The following is a 23,017-nucleotide window of genomic DNA, read 5'->3' as shown; positions in this document are numbered from 1 at the left end:
CCGGTTTGGCTCAGTGGATAGAGCGTCGGCCTGCGGACTGAAGGGTCCCAGGTTCGATTCCGGTCAAGGGCATGTACCTGGGTTGCGGGCACATCCCCAGTGGGAGATGTGCAGGAGGCAGCTGATCGATGTTTCTCTCTCATCGATGTTTCTGACTCTCTATCTCTCTCCTTTCCTCTCTGTAAAAAATCAATAAAAAAAAAAATGGTTCCAGCCACAGTTTGAAAACTGGAGGGCAAGGAGTGAGCCCCGAGCTGCCGAGGAGAATATCACCAAACAGCTGGGAGAGGATGGGGTCCTATCAGTTGAAACAAAGCAGGAGAGCCATGGCTATTTGATACAGAGGGAATGAAGTGGAAAACGAGGGACAGTTTCCATGTAGTCAAGCGTGTAGAAATAAAACCCGTCTTGAGATACCAGTAAGGCATGGAGTGGGTGACCAAAACATTGGAATCTCAGAAGCTTAGCGTAGTTAATAGTAATATCTATGTATCTGGTAGTGTAGTAAAGTCACTTTCATTCTGTAGACAATTAAAGTACATTTACTGGGGATTCAAGGTTTCTTACATGGCAGCCTAACTTAAATCGTTCACTTGCTTTCATTCAGTTAAGCCTGATCTCCCCCCAGCCCTTCACAGATAAAATCAGTCTTTCCCTCTCCTTTCCAAACCATGTCTTGTCACAGCTGGAATGTTTGCAGTGTAACTCTTTCAGTCAAAACCTTTTTCCCCCCTGAAATAATCTGTAATTAGTTCCTCTAACTACGGGATGAACCGATCCAGGGGCTGGATTTCAGTTCTATAGGACTTGTCCAAGAAGCTATTTGTATTCATCTATCACCAAAGATCAAATTACATGCTAATATTCTGAAAGTAACACCCACCGGAACCCTCCAGCAGCAGTGAAGTCTATATAAAACCGAGCCCTGGCAACTTGCACATCACCAGTTCAGACAGAGTGTGGTGTTAAAAATATTTCACAGGTCATTTGTGAACTGGAGAAAAGACCCTGACTTAACTTATATGGTATGATGGCTTCGGTTTAGCCTTTCTTTGCAGCTATAACTGACAGCCCATGTCATTTTCACCCCTGTTAAGGCCCAGGTAGTGTGGAGCAAGCTGCCCTTGGTGTGTCTGTTTGTCTGTCTGTCTGTCTGTCTGTCTGTCTGTCTGTCTCTCTCTCTCTCTCTCCCTTTGAGCATAGAAGAGGCATAACTGTTCTCACATAATGGCTGATTTTTGTCCCACTTGGAGGTGGTTATTGTAAGTATACCTTCCCTCAAAGTTTCCTGTCTAGAATTTGTCTTACTGGATCTAACTTCGTTCTAAAATGTGCCTGACATACACTAATTTCTGTTTTTATTTTGAGATGTGAGAACTGAAATGTGGGGGTGGGGGATGTTATATAGAAATGCTGTATTTTCAAGGTGGTTTATTTTTTCTCCACACCAAGATCTTTTCAGAGTATATGAAATTAATTTTGAATTTAGAGAGATGGAAAGAGGTCATGATTAAAAAGTGACCCAAATAACCATGAGTAAAGATTGTTTTCTAAGACGAAAATCAAGGTGGTTAAAGTGAATGTGTTGAGGCGTGGATAAAATGTTAAGGATGACAAAAGCAGACGCAAGCAGCTGAACTAGTGTCGTGAAGGTGTGAGAGTGGTGATTGGTTAAGAGCTGAACTCTGATTACTTCTACCTACCCACTGAAAATTCTACCCCCTGAAAATTTTATAGATGTTCTTATGTGTAAAACAAGGTGAATATGAATATTTATTTTAGAGCGTTTTGGGGAGAGATTGAATGATATGATACACATGATCCCTAAGCATAATGCCTGGCTGGTTAGTAAGTGCTGCTACCTTTAGGGTGATAAGGATGTATTTTTGACAGATAACTAGGAGAAAGCAGAATTACTCTCATTCTTTTTCTGCTTTGCCTCTATCATTGACATTTAAAGAGAATGAGGTTATGAGGTCCCACCCCATCCCTTACTGAAGGTAGAGCATAGACTGTATAAAAGATACAAAGAAAAAACTGTCCTGGAAGAGTAGTGACAACCCCCACCAGTGGTGAGGGACTTCAGCTGGATAGTGTCATTCAAAGCATGGATGGGTGAATGTACAACCTGTCTTTCAAGATTCTTTCTAATTCAGAGAATGTTAGATGTTGAATTAAGAGTATCAAGAAGATCCTTATTGTACGAGTAGGTACTAGTAAGTAAATTATATCTTGAACCAATGGACAAACCAAATGAGTTTAGGTTACCAGCCCTGACAAATGAATATTTGGTAGAACTTTGTGAAGGGGAAAAAAATCATAGGGTTCATCTTACAACTTTTCCTTCATCTGCAATATTATGGATAACAAGTTGTATGCTGTTCAAAAGTATAGCTTTTAGAAATAGCCTTTATTTTTTTTTGCCGTAGATAATTAATTAGATTGCTTAATATGAGTACTAAAAGTTGACAATAAAAGAGCATTTATACTCTGGATTACTTTGTGACCAATATCAAAATGCTTTGTGATTTTTTGTGGGGTTAATGTATTGGAGTGTATCTGTGGTTTTATCCAGCTGTAAAATTGTGATGAGCAAAAGAAGTGCCAAACTTGGTCTCAAGCCTACACATGTTAAAAATTGAGCTAAACGCTAGCTCCTTAACTGATAACAGTCTGATCTATAAATGGAGTTTGAAAAGTACCATGGGATTTGGAAAGCAGTTCTGTTCTGCCCTGGTGATATGCCTGTTTTTAGTAGAATTATCATGGGAATACACTATCTCCCTAGATTGTAGTCCTGAACATTGTAAGAGATGGTACTGACTTAAAGGGGGGTAACTTAGTTGAGTCAGGAGGTCCTTATGTCTGAAGTATTAAGATCAGTTACTAGGGATATAGGGCCTTATCCAAGAGCAGAAAGGAGATTGTATATACTGCAGGCAAAAATTCATGCTCTGAACCTTTTAGATAATATTCTGTAATCCCCAGTAAGTAGCCTATGATTTTTCAGTTAGGGATTTTGGCCTTAGAACACTATATAAGGATTTGGTTGAATCTAAACGAGATGAGCAGTTGAGTTATGACAGGTTTATGTCTCATTTAAAAAATATTTAGTTGTGTACATAAAATATTATTCCTATATTTAAAAAAATCTAATGTATTCTTCCTTGACCATAGATTTTGTTGACTTCCTTGATGTTAGGGAGGCTAATGAGATTTTTAAACCTGTGGAACAGTAGCATTTTTCTCAGGTAGTGGGTAAATGCTCAGCCTAAAATGTACCGTGTGGTTATCTGTATGGTAGAAGAACTGATCAAATAAAGAATAAGGTGATGGTTCTCAAAGTGTGGTCCAAGTGGAGCTTCAATGACTTCCTCAGGGGTTCCATGAGATCCTCCTTCTTTCAGTGACATATGTTCAAGGCTGGATTCGCTATATGTACTTCAACCGATACAAGATGTTATAGCAGATTGAATGAAGAATCATATATGAGAGTCCAGTTGTTTTCTATTAAGCCAAACATTATTGAGATTTGCAAAAATGCAAAACAGTGCTACTTTTTTCTGTATATTTATTTATTTACTAGATGCCTGGTGCATGAAATTCATGCACCTGAAAGGGGGGGGGGGTGGAATCCCTCAGCCCAGCCTGCACCCTCTTCAATCCAGAACCTCTAGAGGGATGTCCGACTGCCGGGTTAGGCCCAATCCCACAGGGACAGTCGGACATCCCTCTTGCAATCCAGGACCGCTGGCTCCTAACTACTAATGTGCCTGCCTGCCCTAATCACTCTGCCTGCCTGCCTGATCCTCCTAACTGCTCTCCCCTGCTGGCCTGATCGCCTCTAACCACCTCTGCCTCGGCCCCACCACCATGGCTTTGTCTGGAAGGACGCCCGGAAGATCTCTGGTCTAATTAGCATATTACTCTTTTATTAGTATAGATTCGGGGGGTATAGTTGTTTTTTTAATTTATAAAAAATAAGCTAGTATGCTTATTATTTTAAAAGAAATACAATATTTTAAAAATTATCTTTTGCTTTCTAATAGAGTAAATGTTGATAGACATAGCCCACAGAGATAAGCTCCTTAGGGGCCTCAATATTTTTCAATAAAAAGATTCTGAGACCAAAATGTTTGTAAACCACTGGAGTAGGGCATCTCTGAACTGTGGAATTATTACCACTCTCTTTATCCACTACCAGTACTTCTTTTTTTGCCAACCCACATTTTTTACTTTAACTTTTTTTTTTTTTTTTACTTTTAAAGACAGTATTATCTTTTTAGTATATTTTAAAATTAGAAATAGATCCTTGGGGCTTAAAGTTGGGATGGTAGCATATTGATATTTCTTAATAATTAAAATATAATGAGGACATTTATTCCAGAAAATTCTGCTTTCTACATTCTTTCCCCCTTTTCCTGCCTGTATTTAATAGCTGAATGAACTGAGCAGCACAGACACTCCAGACATAGCAAAATGGCAACCAGAAAATGATGCTGATGTTTCTTCCCCAGAGATTTCTGGCAGATTTTGAGTTTTCTGTCTATAAACAATAGATTAGCTTGGGGGATGAATTTCTAACTCTTTTTTTTTTCCTGTTTTATACTTATGAGCCTAAATTAATATTTTAGTTTTGCTTGTACAATTATGATCTGTTAAGGGATATTTTGAGGCATGGGCTTTTCTTGGCTTTGTCACAGGAAAAAATGCCAATGGTGATTGTCTTTTAGATTTTTTTTTAATAGTGAAAGGATTCTTGATTTTGAAATTTGAAGCTTGTTAACTTCTAACTTTTACTATTAACTGAACAAATTTTACAGATTAATGTTAGAGAGATGGTAAATATCTTAATCCCACCATTTCTTTGTAGGTGTATATGTGCCTATGCGTAGGAAAGGGCTGGAAGAGATTATTGTGTCTTTAGAATTTAAATTTAAATTGAGCTCATTAATTTAGAGGAAATTCATATTCAACAAGTATTAAATGTGCACCTCTTTGTCTCTGTTAGCAATGAACAAAATAGACTATAGATTTTGCTACCATCAAGTTTACAGTCTAGTGAGGAAAGCAGATATCCAAAAGCACACAGGTCTGAGTAAGTAATTATTAATTATGATAAATGCAGTGAGTGAAAGTTAACAGTGGTATATGAGAGTGTAATGAGGGCATCTGAGGGTGTAAGCAAGCTTTTGGAAGGAAGTGACATTTAAGGTGAGACTTGAGGAATGAGTAGGAATTTGCCAGATTGGATCCTGAAAGAAGGGCCCAAGCACAGGAGTGTCTTGTACACAAAGGTCCCAAGATAGGCAGAAAGCTGGCTGCTTGCAGTGCCTGGGAAAATGGGGTTGTGAGGGGCCAGTTGTGAGAACTAAGGGTAAGGGCCTTGAGGGCAATGAATATGGAGAGGTGAGGAGAAGGCTTGCTAGGGCTTAACCAGATATTACTGAGGTTTGACCCTGGCCTACCTCCAGTCTTCTTGGGTTTTCTCCTCTTTCTTTATAACTCTTCTCTCTAGGCTCTCTGCGTCCTAGCCTGGTGTGTGTGTGTGTGTGTGTGTGTGTGTGTGTGTGTGTATACTTCTGAATATGTCTTAAGTCCTGAGGACACACCTTGCTTGCCCTGGCCATAGGGTCTCTATGGAAACTGACAAGCTGTGTCTATTTCCTTAAATGCTACCTGTCTCCACCACAGGGTGCTACCCACCCCAATTCTCTCTCTCTTTTCTCTCTCTCTCTCTCTCTCTCTCTCTCTCTCTCTCACACACACACACACACACACACACACACACACACACACACACACAGGCTTATCCTTTTTCTAGTCTGGTTTTTATTTGGATATAACCTCCCCAGGGAAGTTCCTCCACCCTTCAGGAAGTCTCAAGTTGTTTTGTTAGCACTCATGTTTAACCATGGGTTTTTTTGTGTGTGTTTTTTTTTAACATTTAATTCAGTATTTAATTATACAATCTTTTGGATGATTATTTGATTACCAACATAAACAGTAAGCTTAGTGATAGTAAGGACCATGCTTATATCTTTACTAGAGGCCTGGTGCATCTGTGCACCAGTGGGGTCCTTCAGCCTGGCCTGAGCCCTCTTGCAATCCGGGACCCCTGGGGGGATGTTGTTCTGCCGGATTCCACTCTGCTCTCACTCATCCTGGCCCCTCTGCTCCTGCTGCTGCCACCGCCACTCGCCACTCAGTAGCACGCTGCCATGGAGGCTGGAGAGGCTTGTGCGGCTGCAGCTGCGCTCGCCAGCTGTGAGCCTGGTGTCTGGTGCCCCTCAGTCAGCTGAGTGGCGCTCCCGCTGTGGGAGTGCACTGACCACCAGGGGGCAGCTCCTGCATTGAGCGTCTGCTCCCTGGTGGTCAGTGCATATCATAGCAACAAGTGAAACAGTCGTTTGGTCGCTTAGGCTTTTATATATATAGATTACTCTAAGTTTCTAAAGTCTAGTAAACAGTAGTCTCTCATTAGTTATGGAATAAAGGAAAGAAGGAAGGAAGGAACGAACGAAGGAGGGAAGGAAGGAGGGAAGGAAGGACTGGAATTCAAAGATAAAACTAAGATAGTCCAGTAGTTTTAAAAAGGTTTTGATAACATGTTCCATTGGTTAAAAAGTTTTTTGAGCATGCACCCTCAATATGTATGTTGGTTGTAAGTTTTATGTAAAATAAAAACTATTATAAAACATACATAAAATAGAAATTTTAGAAAGATTAAAGATGAAATATTAAAGGGACTGCTAATGGTGATGACATCTTATTAATAAAAATCTCAGGTCACTCAGGATAATGTTTATTGTTTATGATACTGGATGTAAATCAATTTTTAAGTATTTTTTTATTTTGAAGTTGGGCATTCTTTTTCTTAAAAAATATGTTTTTATTGATTTTAGAGAGAGGTAGGGAGAGGGACAGAGGATAGAAACATCAATAATGACGGAGAATCATTGATCAGCTGCCTCCTGCATGCTCCCCACCGGGGATCTAGCCCACAACCTGGGCATGTGCCCTGACCCGGAATCTAACCATGACCTCCTGGTTCATGGGTCAGTGCTCAATCATTGAGCCACACTGGCCAGGAGGGGAGACAACTTTATGTCAGATTCAACTGAATGTTAACTGCTTTTTTCTAGTAATGTGATTAATGAAAAATTACTTGGATGAGAGAAATCAGCTTCACATTTTCTTACTCTTCTCTACAGATTAATACCATATTTAATCTGTAGTTTCTTTAATGTTTTTAGAACCCTTCCCATCGGGGGAGGGCTCATTTCATTATAACTAGCCAATTCAACCTGTAATTCTACTTAAATGGAACCTTAAAAGGATAGTACGGGGGTGTAGTCTCCACACTTTCACATTATATCTTCCACTCTTTCTGAAAGATACCTCTTATACTAGACTGTCAACAGGAATTGTGACAGAGACCAAATAAAGGCCCAAGTTATTTATGGCCCTATTAGATAAACACATTTAATATAAGATAATATTTTTAAAATTTATTGATTGATTCTAGAGAGAGAGAGACACTGATTTGTTGTTCCAGTTATTTATATATTCATTGGTTGATTCTTGTATGTGCCCTGACTGGGCATCGAACCTGCAACCTTGGTGTATTGGGACAACACTCTAACCAACTGATCTACCCGGCCAGGGCTATAAGGTAAAAATTTTTGAATGTTAATTCCACAAGTCAATGAGTTGTCTGACATGACCATTGGACACATGTACCCTTTTGGAGACAAGTGGTCTAGTGCTGGAGACAGACATAAACAATGAATTCATTCCAAGTGGTGTTAGACCACTGGGGGGTTAAAATCTGCTGATAGAGAGGTGTTCCACCAAGTGTTTGCCTTTTGAGCTAGATTATGAATGCAGGAGGAGGCAATTGGGTAGGAGAGGGGTGGAGGAGGAGACTCAGGGCATTTGAGGCAGACGGAACCAACACAATGTTCATGTTCATGATGTGCTGTTGGAGGAATCTGGTTGTGAGGGCCAAGATGAGGTAGTTTGTATGTCGCAAATAAGGGCTCACTATTGACAAGATCTACGTGAGCGTGGAAATAATAACAGCAGTAAAAAGGGGCTCACTCAAATTTCATGTTCTTTTAGTATAAAAGGAAGGTACATAAACACATCTCCTTTACTCCCCTTCCTCATCTTGTTAATAGAGAAGGGGTAGGTTGAAATACAATTATGAACAAATTGGAATGAAGGCTGGTAACAGAGGATGGAGGTGTGGGGAATGAACAATCAGACTACCAACCTCAGAATGTGATCTTAAGAAGATGAATCAGGTATCCACCCTAAACTGCTTACATAGCAACAGGCTTTTGCTCTTTGCTTTGAAGCTGTAAGAGTGAGATAGCACATTAACCTATTTATTAAAGAACTTTACCCATTTTCTTCTTCTTTTTTTTTTTTTACCATCCAGAAAATCACAACTAGACAAAGGTTTAAAATTTTAAAAAATTATTTCTTGTAATAAAGAACTCATATAACCAAACAGTCATCATATTCCTGAAACTTTTCAAGTTTATTCAAATGGAAAAGTTCTCTTTTGTAGTCTTTTACCCCATAACATTGATCTTTTGCCAATGTAGTTTCAGGGCAGTATCAACTGGAAATTTTTATCAGGTATCTTATTTTCTCTCAGTTATAGTTTTACATGTTACACATTTACACGATTTCTTCCTGTCTTGGTTATGTCTGTCCTCTGTTAAATTTGAGGTTGATAAAGGAAAGCACTGTTTTGGCATAGATGAGGGATATGTTGTAGGTTTGCTTTTTTCCCCTTGGGGCAGTATGAAGAGCAAGGAGAAGTAAGGCTCAAACACAGTAATTTGGCTTGAATGATTCAGTCACTTAATCTTTATCATATTGTAAGAGCAGTCTATTCATGCTTCTCAGAGGTTTTAATTTAATGCCAATTCCGCATTCAATAGGGTAAGATAAAATTCAAATCTAAGGTCCTTTGGGAATGCCTAGCCTTATATAGCTGAGAACTTTTCCTGCCCCTGTTGAGTTCTTTGTAAGAGGGTGGACTCAGAGAAAATCACCTTAGAGTGGCCACCAGCAGGAGGTACATCTGATTAACTTCTTAAGATGATTTGTTTAGATCTATGTAAAGGGTATGTGTTTAAATATACTAAGAAATAAGGCAACATATGTGAGGGGGATTTGTAAGAAAGGCCTTGAATGGCAGTTTGAAAATGGTATGCTTAATTTAACTTGTCATCCTGCAGTTAAATTTTTTGTCTTACTTATATCTCTCTTTTTCCTCCACAGTTGTACAATGGTAGATGGAGTGATGATTCTTCCTGTGCTAATGATGATGGCTTTCCCTTCCCCAAGTATGGAAGGTAAGCGGCTCACAGCTGTTTGGGTAGCTTAAAGTGTACAGTTGTGTGCCACATGGTGACGTTTCGGTCAAGGACAGATAAACATATGCAATGGTGGTTCTATAAGATTATAATGGAGATGAAAGATTCGTATCACCTGGTGATATCATAGCCACTGAAAGGTCATAGTACAACACATTACTCACATGTTTGTGGAGATGCTGGTGTAAACAATCCTGCACTATCAGTCGTAAAAAAGTTAGCACATACAATTATGTACGATACATGGTACTTGATAATGATAATAAATGACACTCTGTTACTGGTTTATGAATTTACTATACTTTTTATCATTATTGTAGAGTGTACTCTTTCTACTTATTAAAAAAAGTTTGCTGTAAAACCATATACCTTGTCTTTACCACATCTTTTCATTGCATCATTTTCTCTTTCACTTGACTTAATCTCGTATTGTTTTATACAGTAAAATGCTGTACAGGCTTGTAGCCTGGGAGCAATAGGCTATACCATGTAGCCAAGTTATGTAGTAGTCTATACCATCTACGTGTGTGTGTGCATGCACTCTATGATATTTGCACAATGATGAAATCACTTAAGGATGCGTTTCTCAGAACAAATCCCCATCTGTAAGTGGTGCATGAATGTTCTGTGTATGGTTTGGCTTACTGTAAACAAGTTTGTTTGTTCTTAATCCTATCAGATTTAGCACTCCTCTCCTCCCTCCCTTTATTATTACTTTTTAAAGCTGTTTTTTAGGTTCAGAGCAAAATTGAAAGGAATGAACAGAGATTTCTCATACCCCTACACCTCCACATGCATAGTCTCTCCCATTATTAATATCCTCCATTAAAGTGGTACATTTGTTATAATTGATGAACCTATATTGATACATTATAACCACCCAAAGTCTATAGTCTACATTAGGGTTCACTCTTGGAGGTGTACATTCTATGGGTTTGGACAGATGTATAACGACATGTATCCACCATTATAGTATCATACAGACTATTTCACTGCTCTGAAAATTTTCTGTGCTGCACCTGTTCATCCCTTTCCCCTGCTACCCTTAAGCACTAGCAACCACTGATCTTTTTACAGCCTCCATAGTTTTGCCTTTTCTAGAATGACGTATTGTTGGAATCATGCAGTGTATAGTCTTTTCAGATTGACTTCTTTAACTTACTGATAGGCATTTAATGTTCCTCCACATATTTTCATGGCTTCATTTTTTTTTTTTAGCACTGAATAATATTCCATTGTCCGGATGTACCAGTTTATTCATTGACCTATTAAAGAAACATCTCAGTTACTTCCAGGTTTTGGCAGTTATGAATAAAGTTGCTATGAATATTGGTATGCAAATTTTTGTGTGGAATTAGTTTTCAGCTCCTTTGGGTAAACACCAAGGATTATGATTGCGACATTGTATGGTAGAGTAGGTTTAGTTTTGTAAGAAATTACAACCTGTCTTCCATAGTAGCAGTACCATTATGCATCCCTACCAGCAATGAATGAGAGTTCTTGCTGTTCCACATCCGGCCACTATTTGGCATTGGCAGCATTCTGGATTTTGGCCATTCAAATAGGAGTTGGTTTAATTTTCAATTTCCCTGAAGACATATGGTATGGAGCATCTTTTCATGTGCTTATTTGTCATCTGTGTATCTTTTTTGATGATGTATCTGTTGAGGTCTTTGGGTCATTTTTTAAATCAGGTTGGTTGTTTTTTTATTTTTGAGTTTTTATATATTTTGGAAAATAATCCTTTATGAGATGTGCCTTTTGCATATATTTTCTCTCAGTCTTTTGCTTCTCTTCTCATTCTCTTGATATTGTCTTTCACAGAACAAAGTTTTTAATTTTAGTGAAATGTCTGCCTTAATTATTTTTTCATGGATCGTGCCTCTAAAAAGTTATTGCCATGCCCAAGGTCATCTAGGTTTTCTCTTGTTACCCAATAATATTACATTATGCAAGATTACATAATGTGGGTTACATTAAATTTCTGTTGGACATTGTGTTGTAAATAATTTGGGTGTCTACTAGTATAGTGTAGGTTCTGGTGCTAAGCAATGCTGTTAAAAACATTTTACTAATATTGCAGTGATTTTAATTAGTGCCAAGAGGGTATGAAATAAAGATCCTGCATGGCAAGTTTAAAGTAATTAGAGGTGTTTTAACCAGAAGAGAGGTTGGGTCCTAGGTTGAAGGGATTAATAAGAAGAAATGGGCTGGAAAGATTTGATGGGTTAACAGTAGTTCTCAGCTCAATTATATGACCTTCCCAGGGACATTCGACAATGTCTGGAGATATAATAGCCAAGTTTCTAGAAATTTTCCTTCTCTTTTTAATTGCTAAACACTGATCACTACAATAAAAACTAAAGAATGTCGTGGAATGAAGTTCCTCCAAATTCTATGCTTTTAGTTCTGTGTGATATCAAGAAGTTCCTTTGGATTTCATTTGATTTCATGGATGTGGCACGGTCAAAAGAAAAAGAATGTGGAAGAGAAATTGAGGTGGGAATGTAGTATGAATAGAGAAGAAGTGGAGAAGGAATGAGGAAATGAGAAGGGGAAAGGGCATTTATGGATCAATATTATCAACCACAACATTGGTTTCTTTTTCTTGCTTTTAGATCTTAAGTTGCCCAAAGAATCTAGCAAATGTCTTTTTAATGCCACAGTAACAATCCTATATAATAAAAGCCTAATATGCTAAGTGTCCGACCGTTCATTCAACCATTCGACCAGTCACTATGACGCGCACTGTCCACCATGGAGCAGATGCTCCAACTGGTAGGTTAGCTTGCTGGGGGTTTCTTTTTCTTGCTTTTAGATCTTAAGTTGCCCAAAGAATCTAGCAAATGTCTTTTTAATGCCACAGTAACAATCCTATATAATAAAAGCCTAATATGCTAAGTGTCCAACCGTTCATTCAACCATTCGACCAGTCACTATGACGCGCACTGTCCACCATGGGGCAGATGCTCCAACTGGTAGGTTAGCTTGCTGGGAGTCTGGCCGATGGGGACTGAGCGAGACGGGGTGGACATGCCCTGGAGACCTCCTGTGGTCCCTCCCTGACTGGCCAATCTTTCCTGCGGTCCCTCCCTGGCCTCTAAAATATTTCTTCTAATTAATTTCCTTTCCATGTGCAGGAATCCATGCACCAGGCCTCTAGTATGCAATGAAACGAGTTCGTCTGGCTGAAATGGAAACAGATTACCACTAAGGTTTTGCCATTTTATCTACCACCACCTCTAGGATGTTTACAAACAAGGAAAAGAACACACATTCTTTAGTTGCAGTAGCTTTTTATTTTATTTTTTTTAAACAGAATATCCAGTGAGTGCTACAACCTAGAGGGCTCTAATCATAATTGCAGTTGCCTTAGTCCTGTCTTCTCTCCATAACTCAACCTGTTAACTGTCAAACACATATTCTATGAAAAGACTCTTTGTTTTTGTATATTTACTAGGAATTTTTTTAAAGCCACTGAGAACCCCTAATTGTAATACACTCTAATATACTCAACATTAGTCATAAAGCAAACGTTAAGTACAAAATACTTAACCAAAAGAGGTAAATAATAGGGCAGATACAGAAAATCTTTATACAAGCCCCATTGTCTAGTGAAGAGCTTTAGACTACCAAGTTTAAAAGGAAGCAGAACTATGTTTGATATTTACAGAGCAGCTATGATGGTCCTTATTAACTGTGCTTCATTGAAGCTGATGGCATTCTTGGGGAATAAGTAAGAAACTCATAGAGATTTTGTTCTAATATACTTTGTGTGGTAGTTACTCTTCGTTGCCTATGAAAACAACAACAACAAGCTTTTTCTCCTTTGTCTCCCAGTGACTCCCAAATGTCTCTTAAATACTGGCTAGAAATAGTTTTATCTCTTCAAATAATAGGCCCCAAACAGTGATTTTGGTAGAATTTGGCTAGTATCAGTGTATTTTAGAACGTTTCTCACATTCTATGCAATCCTAAATGCTCTGGGGCCATAAAGACCAAATAAGTTTGGAAAATACTCTTTACTATAACTGCCCCTCTGATGATTAGAAGTAATATTTAGGGAGTGGTTAATATGTGTCAAATGTTGGACTAGCTTCTTTGTATGCAGTATTTCCCGTAATCCTCATGATGACCCTAATGAGGTAGGTTTTGAGGGATGTGCTTTTGAATTGGTTAAAACTCTTGCTTAAGGCTAGAGCCAATGAAAGGTCTGATATACTTTGAGGAATAGTGTGTAGGAGTTTCAACCATTATCAGTCTTCTTCAGAATTTTGCATTTTTCTGGTACCTTAAATTAGCTACACCCACATTCACATTATATCTGGTGCATGCTAGAATCCAGCGTAATCCAGTCTGCTGGAAAGGTTGAGATGAAATCTTGTAATAGCAAATGGCGAGGCTGCTTCACCTGAGTTTGTGTTTTTCGTCTTGTCTCTCATACCACTATCCATTTTTCATGCTCATTATATATACAACTCTAGCTGCAGGAAGAGTTTTATTTGCTCTCACAGAGAAGAGCACTTGAGTCCTAATTACCCATATAGCCTTCCTTTCCCTTCCCATTAATAAGACTAATCATGCTCTAACACCGCTATTATGCCGCCAGGGAGAAGTCCATCTTTGTTCCAGCACCTCCACGTTTGGCTTTCCCGTTGTCCCTGTGAGCATTTGCAGGTGGTGACCATGACACAAGTGCTTCAAATGCAATATTGCTTCTTCAGAAATATTTCAGAGCTAAGATGACCCACATTTTATTAAATTTGTGAGCCATCGTTAGATTTTACTACACTAAAGGAGTCTGGACTTTGCAGAGTTTTGAGCAAGAGATTTTGGCCTAAATTATTTTCAGTGTTGACTTGAAAATTGGTTAATTTTTACAGATTTTAGTATTTCCAAAGCTATCAGCACTCAGACTTTCCAGCCCAATTACCCAATGAGGGGAGGACGGGGATAACTTCAAAGGACTTTTTGTTAGGGACCATAAAGGTACCCCTCTTTGCCACTGGTCGGGGAAGAATAGAATAAGCCTTTCTTTGAATTTCTCATTATTGAGGATTCTGAAAGTTCTTGAAGGGGTGAGTGAATGTAAGAAAAATGTGTAGTATTAAACTTGTTGCTCTCATTTCTCATTGCTATAATTTATCCCCTTTATTCAGAACAAAATCTTTTTCATTGACTCATCATCAAATGAGACTTTTTGGGGGGAGATAATTGAGATGTACTGAGCTATTTGCCACTACTAGGACCTAAACTGTAAATATCTAATGAAGCTGTACTCTTTAAAGATACTTCTTTATTGTCACATTTTCTTATCTAATAGAATGATGGTGTATTATCTGATGCAAGGTGAGTTGTGACAAAGCTTCCTTTTAGCTTTCCTTCCTGGGAAATGTTTGTTTCTTCTGTGGGTAGTTAAACTAAAGCCACATCCAGTTTTCTGCCCCCAGTGGATCTTAGAAAATGTTCATATTCAATGCAGATTTATATAAGAGGAAGTAGCAGTGGGGTGTGGGTAGGACTCTAAAAATTTAATCAAGTCAAGTATTGAACAGAAGGGAAGACAAATCCAGGACCCTAGCTCATTAAATGATTTCTTTATAGTCAACAGTGAGTGGGCAGTGCAATAGCTTCTAAGCTTTTTCTTTTATAAAGTTTGGCCTCAAGAGCGAAAGGATGAATGCCATTTTCTCTCTATGGAAAAGCTAGCACAGCAGGAGATTTGTAGTCATACACGCAACTGTGATACTGTGATTTATAATCATCCAGATGACCAGAATATATTTCTCAGATATATTTGGTCTTCATATTCAGAACCGAAACCCCTTGGAATTTCCTAAGTGATGAGAGCAAGAATGGCATTTCTTGTTATGTTAATGAGATAACTTTTGGATCCCACCCACCTAAGGGGTAGGTGCCAACCATGTGGTTAGACTATTGGAACTTTTGGTCTCACTCCCTGATTTCTGGGGAAGGAAGAGGGAAATTGAGGTTGAATCAGTTGCCAATGGTCAGTGACTTAGTCAATCGTAATTATGTAATGCAGCCTCCATAAAAACCGAAAAGGGACAGTTTGTCAGTTCCTTTTTGGAAACTTTCTATGTTGGGGAACTAGATTGTTTCCGTGTGTCACCCTGGTGGGCCCTCAACTTCAGGCAGATAGAAGCTCCTTGGTTTGGGACCTTGCCCTCTGTATCTTTTCATCTGGCTATTGACTCATATCTTTTAATATCCTTTGTAGTAAATCGGTAATCTAGTGAGTATATGGGTTTTCCTGAGTTCTGTGAGCTATTCTAGCAAATTAATTGAACCCAAGGAGGGGGTGGTGGGAATCTCTGATTGAGACTGGCATCTGAAGTGGAAAGTGGTCTTCTGGGACAGAGCTCTTCACCCGTGGAATCTGATTCTGTCTCCGGATAGATAGTGCCAGGATTGAATTCTCAGATACTTTGCTGGTGTTTGAGAATTGCTTGTTGATGTGAGGCAATTCTCTCTCTCTCTCTCTCTCTCTCTCTCTCTCTCTCTCTCTCTCTTCCTCTCTCTCTCTTTCTCTCTCTCTCTCTCTCTCTCTCTCTCTCTCACACACACACACACACACAAATTGGGTCCAGGAACTCTTTAAGCAACTTTAACTTTTAAAAAGAAATAAACAGCAAAAGGAATAAACAGCAAGGAAAACAAAAGATATTGAAAATTAATTTCTAGCTTTCAAAACACTGCTAACTGTCCTCTGAAACTTGCCTCTGCTGCCTGCATGACCTCAGGCAAGCTTCCACAGATAATGATTATGTGAAATAGTCATAATTACTCAGATCGCATGTCAGTTCCAAAATAGTGTGAGACACAGGGCAGGGTGGCTTTCAAACTCTTCACAGTGACTCACAGTAGGAAGCATTTTAGAGTTAGATCCAGTGCCTCTACATTTAGAAACATCTTAGAGTAGGACCCGCACACGCATGAAACAAAAATTTCATGAAACAAGTAATCACTTGCTAAGTTTAAGGTCCTCTCCTATTACTTCTCTTTTTTGTTCTGTTTCGTTTTATTTCATTTAAAAAGAAGGAAGAAACCTGGTCTTGAACCACTAGATCGGATTTCACTACCCACAAATGGGTCGTTACCCATAGTTTTAAAAAGATTACTCCAGTCTGCTCCCAAGAGCTCACTGCCCAGAAGTCCCCACTCCCTTCAGGTGAAGGCTCTGACAGCTCACCGGTATATTTTCTGAGACAGCTGGCCTAGAACCTTTTATTTTTTCATAACTTCCTGTGGCCTGACAATCCTCTCTCTTGAAGCTGGGGATTTGACGAGAAGAGGGAAGTTTACCTTTGTGCCTTCTCAGCCTTGGTCATAACACCGCAGCAGCTGCTGCCTGTTCTAATCGGCTGAATCTGAGCTCTGCAGAGTGGTGTTTCGCAGATCCATGGTAATGCTGCTTCTAATTCTTTGTTATGGGTTAGAGCAGAGCGTGGACTTTCCTAGGATCTGTGGATGTGGGGGATGTGGGAAGGAGAGAAGGAATAAGAGGAAGAACACGGAAGTCCTCTTGGGAATGGGGTGGTGAAACTCACCTTAAAAAAACCACACACACACAACACAACTCCGTATTTTTTATTCAAATGGTGATTTGGAGTATGAAATGGGCTCTTTTATTTATTTTTTTGCTGACCTTGTTTTACTTCCTGAATTCTGGTACCTACACGAAGTCTGTTTGAATGAAAAAAAAAATCCAATTTATTCAGGAAAGTTATAAATTAAAAAACAGGGAAAAATGCCCACAATCCAGTGTAGAAGTTGACTTCTTTGATGAAGAACGCCACAGATGCCATATAGAGTTACACGGTCGTGGCTTCTCTTTATTTTTCCTGTCATGTCCTAGTTCATGTGCTTCATAATGTCAGATTTGCAGAGGATTAGGGTAAATTTTTGATAGTTAAATGCTGTTGTTGCTACTCAAAGAGTGTCTTCTGCAGGGAGGGCTCTTGGTCATGCATAAGAATCAGGCCCTTTTCAGGAGAGACAAAGTCAAACACATGAGCTATTGTCTTCTTTACTGTGTCTCTCTGTGTATGTGTTACTCCGCCCCTCAGGGTCTGTTACCGCTGTGGTCTGCGGAGACAGGAGCAGGGTAGTTGTGAGGAGCCATGGGGAATACATGCCAAGTGAGCCCCGGAGTATGAGAGGCTGGGACTTTGTGGTGTCCATTGCTTTATTCCCAATATCTAAGACAGTGCCTGGCATGTAGTTGGTGTGCAGTGAATATTTGACAAACAACTGAGTAAATGATGTTGGCTATGATAATTATTATTGTAACATAAAAAAAAGATAATATTATGAGACAGGATCTGATCTGGGCTGAGGAGTTAAGCGAGTACATCCTTTCAAAGCATTTATTCTGAGTTTGGGGGCAGAGACTCAGTTAAAAGACAATCTTACATTTTTTAAAAAAATTTTATTAAACTTATTGGGGTGACATAGGATTATATAGGTTTTAAGTATACAATTCTATAATATGTCATCTGTCTACTGCACTGTGTGCCCACCACCCAAAGTCAAGTCTCTTTTCATCACCATATATTTGACTCCCTTTACCCTCTTCTACCATGTTTTTTTTTTTAATATATTTTATTGATTTTTTACAGAGAGGAAGGGAGAGAGATAGATAGTTAGAAACATCGATGGGAGAGAAACATCGATCAGCTGCCTCCTGCACATCTCCCACTGGGGATGTGCCCGAAACCCAGGTACATGCCCTTGACCGGAATCGAACCTGGGCCCTTTCAGTCCGCAGGCCGATGCTCTATCCACTGAGCCAAACCAGTTTCGGCGTCTACCATGTTTTTCAAGATTTTCAGGTAGATACCCAGAAGAGGCATTGCTGGGCCATATGGTAGCTCTCTTAGTTTTTTGGAGGAACCTCCATGCTAATTTTCCATAGTGGTTGTATTAATTTCCATTCCCACCAACAGTGCATGGGGTTCCTTTTTCTTCACAACCTCTCCAACACTTGTTATTTCTTAAGACAGTTTGTTTTAATTGATAAATCAGCATGAGTACACTGGCAGGCACTGGTGATGTCAGCATAACTAGAAGTGGTTCCTGATGACAAGGAGTCACAGTCTTGTTGGATAAGGCAAAGGTCACAGGACGGCACAAGGAACATTGGCAGAAAGGGCCTCCATATCACACTGGGCTGGGATGGGGACACCACCAGCCCAGGGAGATGAGGTCTGGAAGGATGAACAGGCATGAGACCAGTGAAGGAATGACTGAGAAGGACTTGTTAGGCAGGGCAGGGATCGAGCCCAGAGAAGTGAGGCGATGTTGGATATTGCCTAGGAAGTCCCACCGGCTGAGCCGCCTGGAGAAGGGATTCCGGTTGAGAGCTGAGGCCTTACTAGCTTGGCAGGGTCTTGTGCGTGGGGGCAGTGAGAGCTCTTGAAAGATTCAGTAGGGGCAGTTGGTGTGTTCTGGAAGAGTTGTGGGTGAAAGTGGATCACAGGGCATGGCAAGATGAGAGGTAAAGGGATGAAAAAATGTGGTCCCCCTGCAGTGTGCGTCAGGGAAGCCCACACGCTGCATTTTCAAAGGCCTCCAATTCAATGATGGCAAACAACAAAAAGAAGCAAGAAAACAAACCAAACCTTAGTTCAAAGAGTAGACCTTTGATCCAGGCGGTTCACAAACAATAACAGCAGCGGCAAACAACGCTCATCTAGTAATCACTCCACGGCCACTTTTATTATGAAAGCAGATGTCTGAGCTGCTGACTTTTCTAGCAACTTTTGGGAGACATTTAAATCCCTCTCGCTGGCCCTTTGTTCCTGTGTTGCCATGGAGTGTCAATAAGCCCAGCTCAGAATAACCCGGGCAGTGAGACGGGAGTACAGCTTGCTCACTGGCATGTTGGCTGGCCAGGTTACACTGTTTTCATTGCTCCCGTCTTGGGAGGAGCACCGGGCAGCTGGTTGCCCTGGCAGCTGTGAAAGGTGTATGTCTCTTGGCTGCCCAGAGTTTGAAATGCAACCAAAACTTGCCTGCCTACTGAGCATGTGCAGCTCCAGATTGATCTGATAGCAACTGAAAATAGCTCACTGAGCACCTGTCCCTTGTACACCAGCCCCTGGCCGACTGCCATTGAGGACAGTGTGGACTCACTTGGTGGATAGGTGAGGGGCTGGGTAGATTTTAATGGTGTTTAGGAAGATCTTGGGAACCTTGGCTATGGCTTAAAAGGAAGAAAAAAAAATCAGTAGGCTCTTTGGAGCTGTTCTACTTGGCGCTTCTGTGGTTAGTGGGTGGCCACAGTGGCTGTGTATGTACAGTATGTGGTGAAGAATCCACACAGTTCTCTTTGCTCAGCCAAACTGTGGTCCAATAGACTGAGAGGTAGAGTTTTCTCTTGGAGGGAAAGGCTTTCCTACAAGCACTCCTGGATAGTAGCCATCCATGGTTTATGCTGCCTTCGCTTAGAAACCAATTGAGATAAACTAATTTCCTACTTGCTCTTTAATCCCCAATGATTGTCAGCCGATCACTTCTACAAGGTGTCTCTGAGCTAAATTATTCTTTCTCAGCAGTCCAAATTTGGGCACAGAATAGAGTCGCAGCGTGTTGGGAGCTGTCTGTTCCCCTTTGGGACTCCTTCCATTTACTTCTGGGCTTTCATCTCTTCAGCGGGTTGCCATTGTTGGGCATGCTTGGCACGCCAGTGTGGATGGAAGCAGACTCTGGAAGGAAATACTTCTGAAATGACTGGTGGTATTAAAGCTACTATTTAAAAGTGACCCTTCGTAGATACTTGTGTTATCTTTAGGCCGTCAGTGCTCTGCAGCTCCAGGAGCCAAAGAGAATCTGCAGAAACGCTGGCCTGTGGCTCTCGCCGTGGTTTGTGTTTAGATATTCTTGCTCTCTTGCCAGTGGCCTCGTGACACGTCTCGGCTTCAGCTGCCTTTCTTCTGCCCAGGCCCACGATGACTGTGGAAGCTGGGAATGGTGTGCTCTGCCACAGAGAGTGCGGCGGAGGGAGTGTGTGTTTGAAAAGCCAGTTCTGGTTCACAGAACCACAAAGAAATGTTTTGGTTTCTACCTTCAGGGTCAACACCTGGAGCCTTTCTGTGGGCTCAGGGAGAATGACCCAAACTCCACCCGCTCATGGTGACTGTTGGATCTTAAGTTTATGGCTAATAAGCTTTCTTAAGGGTCTTAAATTTAGGAGTTAATGAATTCTTGTGAATCCTATTAATTAGACCGATAGGGGAGAGAAGATATACAATGCAAGGGTCAAGTGATAAAGTCTGGAATGCAGATGCACAAGGCTTATATTCATGGGATGGAGGCATGGGGTTCATTTCTGCATTAACCTTTCATGGAGTTCTGCTAGGGCCCTGGGACATGAATTGGGAAATCGGGGGATAGGGAATAGCACTATGAGAGATGCTTGGGCTCTGCCCAGTTTCTCACCCTTGAGTATCTTACTCTCTGTGGCCTCATCTGGGCAGGAGAGAAAACAGTCTAGAAATTACCTTGTTTCCTCTGTGCTTTTCTCTGGAGTCAGGTAGGGTAGGGAGCCAGGGAGGAGAAATGTAAGGAATTCCGCAGTTTTCACCTTTAGCTTTTGGGTTCCACAATGCCTGGAGGCTGGTTCTGTAAGACAGTTGTTCAGCAAATTGGCGCAGTGCCCATCTTTTGAAGGGTTTATCTCTGTGGTTTGAAAGCTTCCGGAAAGGGTGTGGCAGTGTGGTGGCGGCTTGCAGATGCTAAGCAGAGCAAAGACTGGCTACCTTGGAGGCCTGTTCCCTGAGTCCCCGAGAAAAAGGTCTAGAGGAGGGCACCCGAGGGGAAGTAGAGGTGGGTGCTGGGTGCTGAGGCTGCCCCTGAGTTCCTTCTCCACTGTCCTTTCCCATCTAGCCCTTTTTAAGGCTTCCTTTAAAACCAAAACTTTCCATGTAGACCCTGGGTAGGCAATCTTCTCTGGAGCAGGAACATCCAGAGGGTCAGGAGCACCTCTCCACACTGAGAACAGACCTAGCCAGTAGCATTCTGTAGATGGTGCCATATCCCTGGCTCTCTCCTAAACCTGAACAGGGAGTGACTTTATGAAATGTGTATAACCCACCAGGACATTTCCCCTCCTCCTTCAGACTGCGGTACAATTACTTCCCGTGGCTGGAGCGTCCCTCAGACACGGGCATTGTCAGTATGCGGGATGGGGTGGGGGTATGTTCTCTCCACAAGAATTCCTCAGTAGGTCATTTCCATTAGGCCTTGCCATTGTTTGCTTTTCTGAAGCAGATTCAAGAAGTTTGAAAACACAAATGAAGAAAGGGGTCATTCTTTTCTCCATGTTCATAGCCCTTCAGGAGTTGCTTCACAGACACGGCATCTGGGTGAAAGGCAAGTCTTTGATCCATTCAGGGGATCATAAAAAACATGGAAAAGACAGACCGATATTGTCTTAGGTCAGTGCCCCATAATGTTAGTCACTTAAACACAGACTGCGTTTTTGGCTTTGAAATGGAAGGTGTGGCTGCTGCAATAGGCTTCATTTACAGGGATTATTTCACAGACAGGGAGTCAGCCAGACACAAAATAAACAGATGGCACTTTTTCCCTCTCTCAGCTCTAGCAGTTCAAGTGCAGTATGACTTCGGAATCCTTATCACCTTCAGCAAAGCAAGAGGGGGGAAATGATGTAATTCGCTCTTCCCCGCTGCCTGCTGAGCACGCCGTTCTTTTCCCAATAGGAGAGAAATGGCAGCAAAGACCAGGGGCATGGTTTTCACTGCCGAGCAGCGAGCCCCGCATGACCGACCCCTCTCAGCCGACTGGAGTCAGGCACTTACTGTGTTTTGATTGTAGAAGCTAAAAGTCCTCAAATCAACCATCCAAGGAGGGACCACTTGTAACAGCCCCGCTGCTCTATAATGTATTAATTCCCCGTTTTAGGAGCTCCTGTGTTTTGCCTCTTTCTCCTAGCAAACAAACAAGCAAACAGAAAACCCAGCACACCCCAAGAAGGATGGGTTTTCCACACTTGTGAGCCCGGGTAGGAGAGCAGATGTGAGGCCGTGGCAAGCTGCTCTCGGAGGGAGTGGTTTGCACAGACATGCTGGCTAGGTGACTAAGCCTTGCCTTAAGATCTCTGCTGACATTTAAAGACTTTATGGGCTCAGTCTGCTCTGAAAACCAGCATCATGTCTCTTCCCACCTCTGAATCCTTTCTGTGAAGAGAAAATTCATTCTGAAGCAGATAGTCCTCAGGCTGGTGGTACTCCTGCCAAGTACTGAGGCCGTTGAGGGGTCTGGAATGGTGAGCACAGGAGGCTCGGTTCCTACCCTCATGGGGCTCACAGTGAGGAAAGACTTAGACATTGAACAGGCGTACACACATGTTTGTGAGTGTGGACAGGTGGTTTCTACTTTAAATTTGGCTGTGTGAGCAAAGGCTCTTTGAGGAAATGATGTGTAAGGAAGATCTGAAGGGAGCATAAGAACTAACTAGGGGGTTAGGGGTGTCGGCAGGAAGGGAACTAAGCATCCAGGTGGAGGGAATTCCATACCTAAAGGGCCTGAGACCCTGAGGCAGGAAGAGGCCTTCTAAGAACTGAAGGGATCTGGGG

At 41.1% G+C, this 23,017-nt stretch overlaps 1 protein-coding gene across 1 annotated transcript in view; it reads left to right on the top strand.

The window, feature by feature from the left end:
• Positions 1–23,017, top strand: part of ACVR1 (activin A receptor, type I) — an 81,513-nt gene that overhangs the window by 18,751 nt on the left and 39,745 nt on the right. Inside the window, exon 3 of the mRNA XM_014534160.1 lies at positions 9,301–9,374. Within this exon, the coding sequence (XP_014389646.1) occupies positions 9,308–9,374 (67 nt within the window). The 5' untranslated portion in view covers positions 9,301–9,307. The remainder of the gene's footprint in view (positions 1–9,300; positions 9,375–23,017) is intronic.

This window comes from Myotis brandtii, unplaced genomic scaffold, assembly GCF_000412655.1.
Source record: "Myotis brandtii unplaced genomic scaffold, ASM41265v1 scaffold125, whole genome shotgun sequence".
NCBI classification, from domain to species: domain Eukaryota; kingdom Metazoa; phylum Chordata; class Mammalia; order Chiroptera; family Vespertilionidae; genus Myotis; species Myotis brandtii.
The sequence above is the reverse complement of the archived record's forward strand: the minus strand, read 5'-3'. Positions and strand labels throughout refer to the sequence as shown.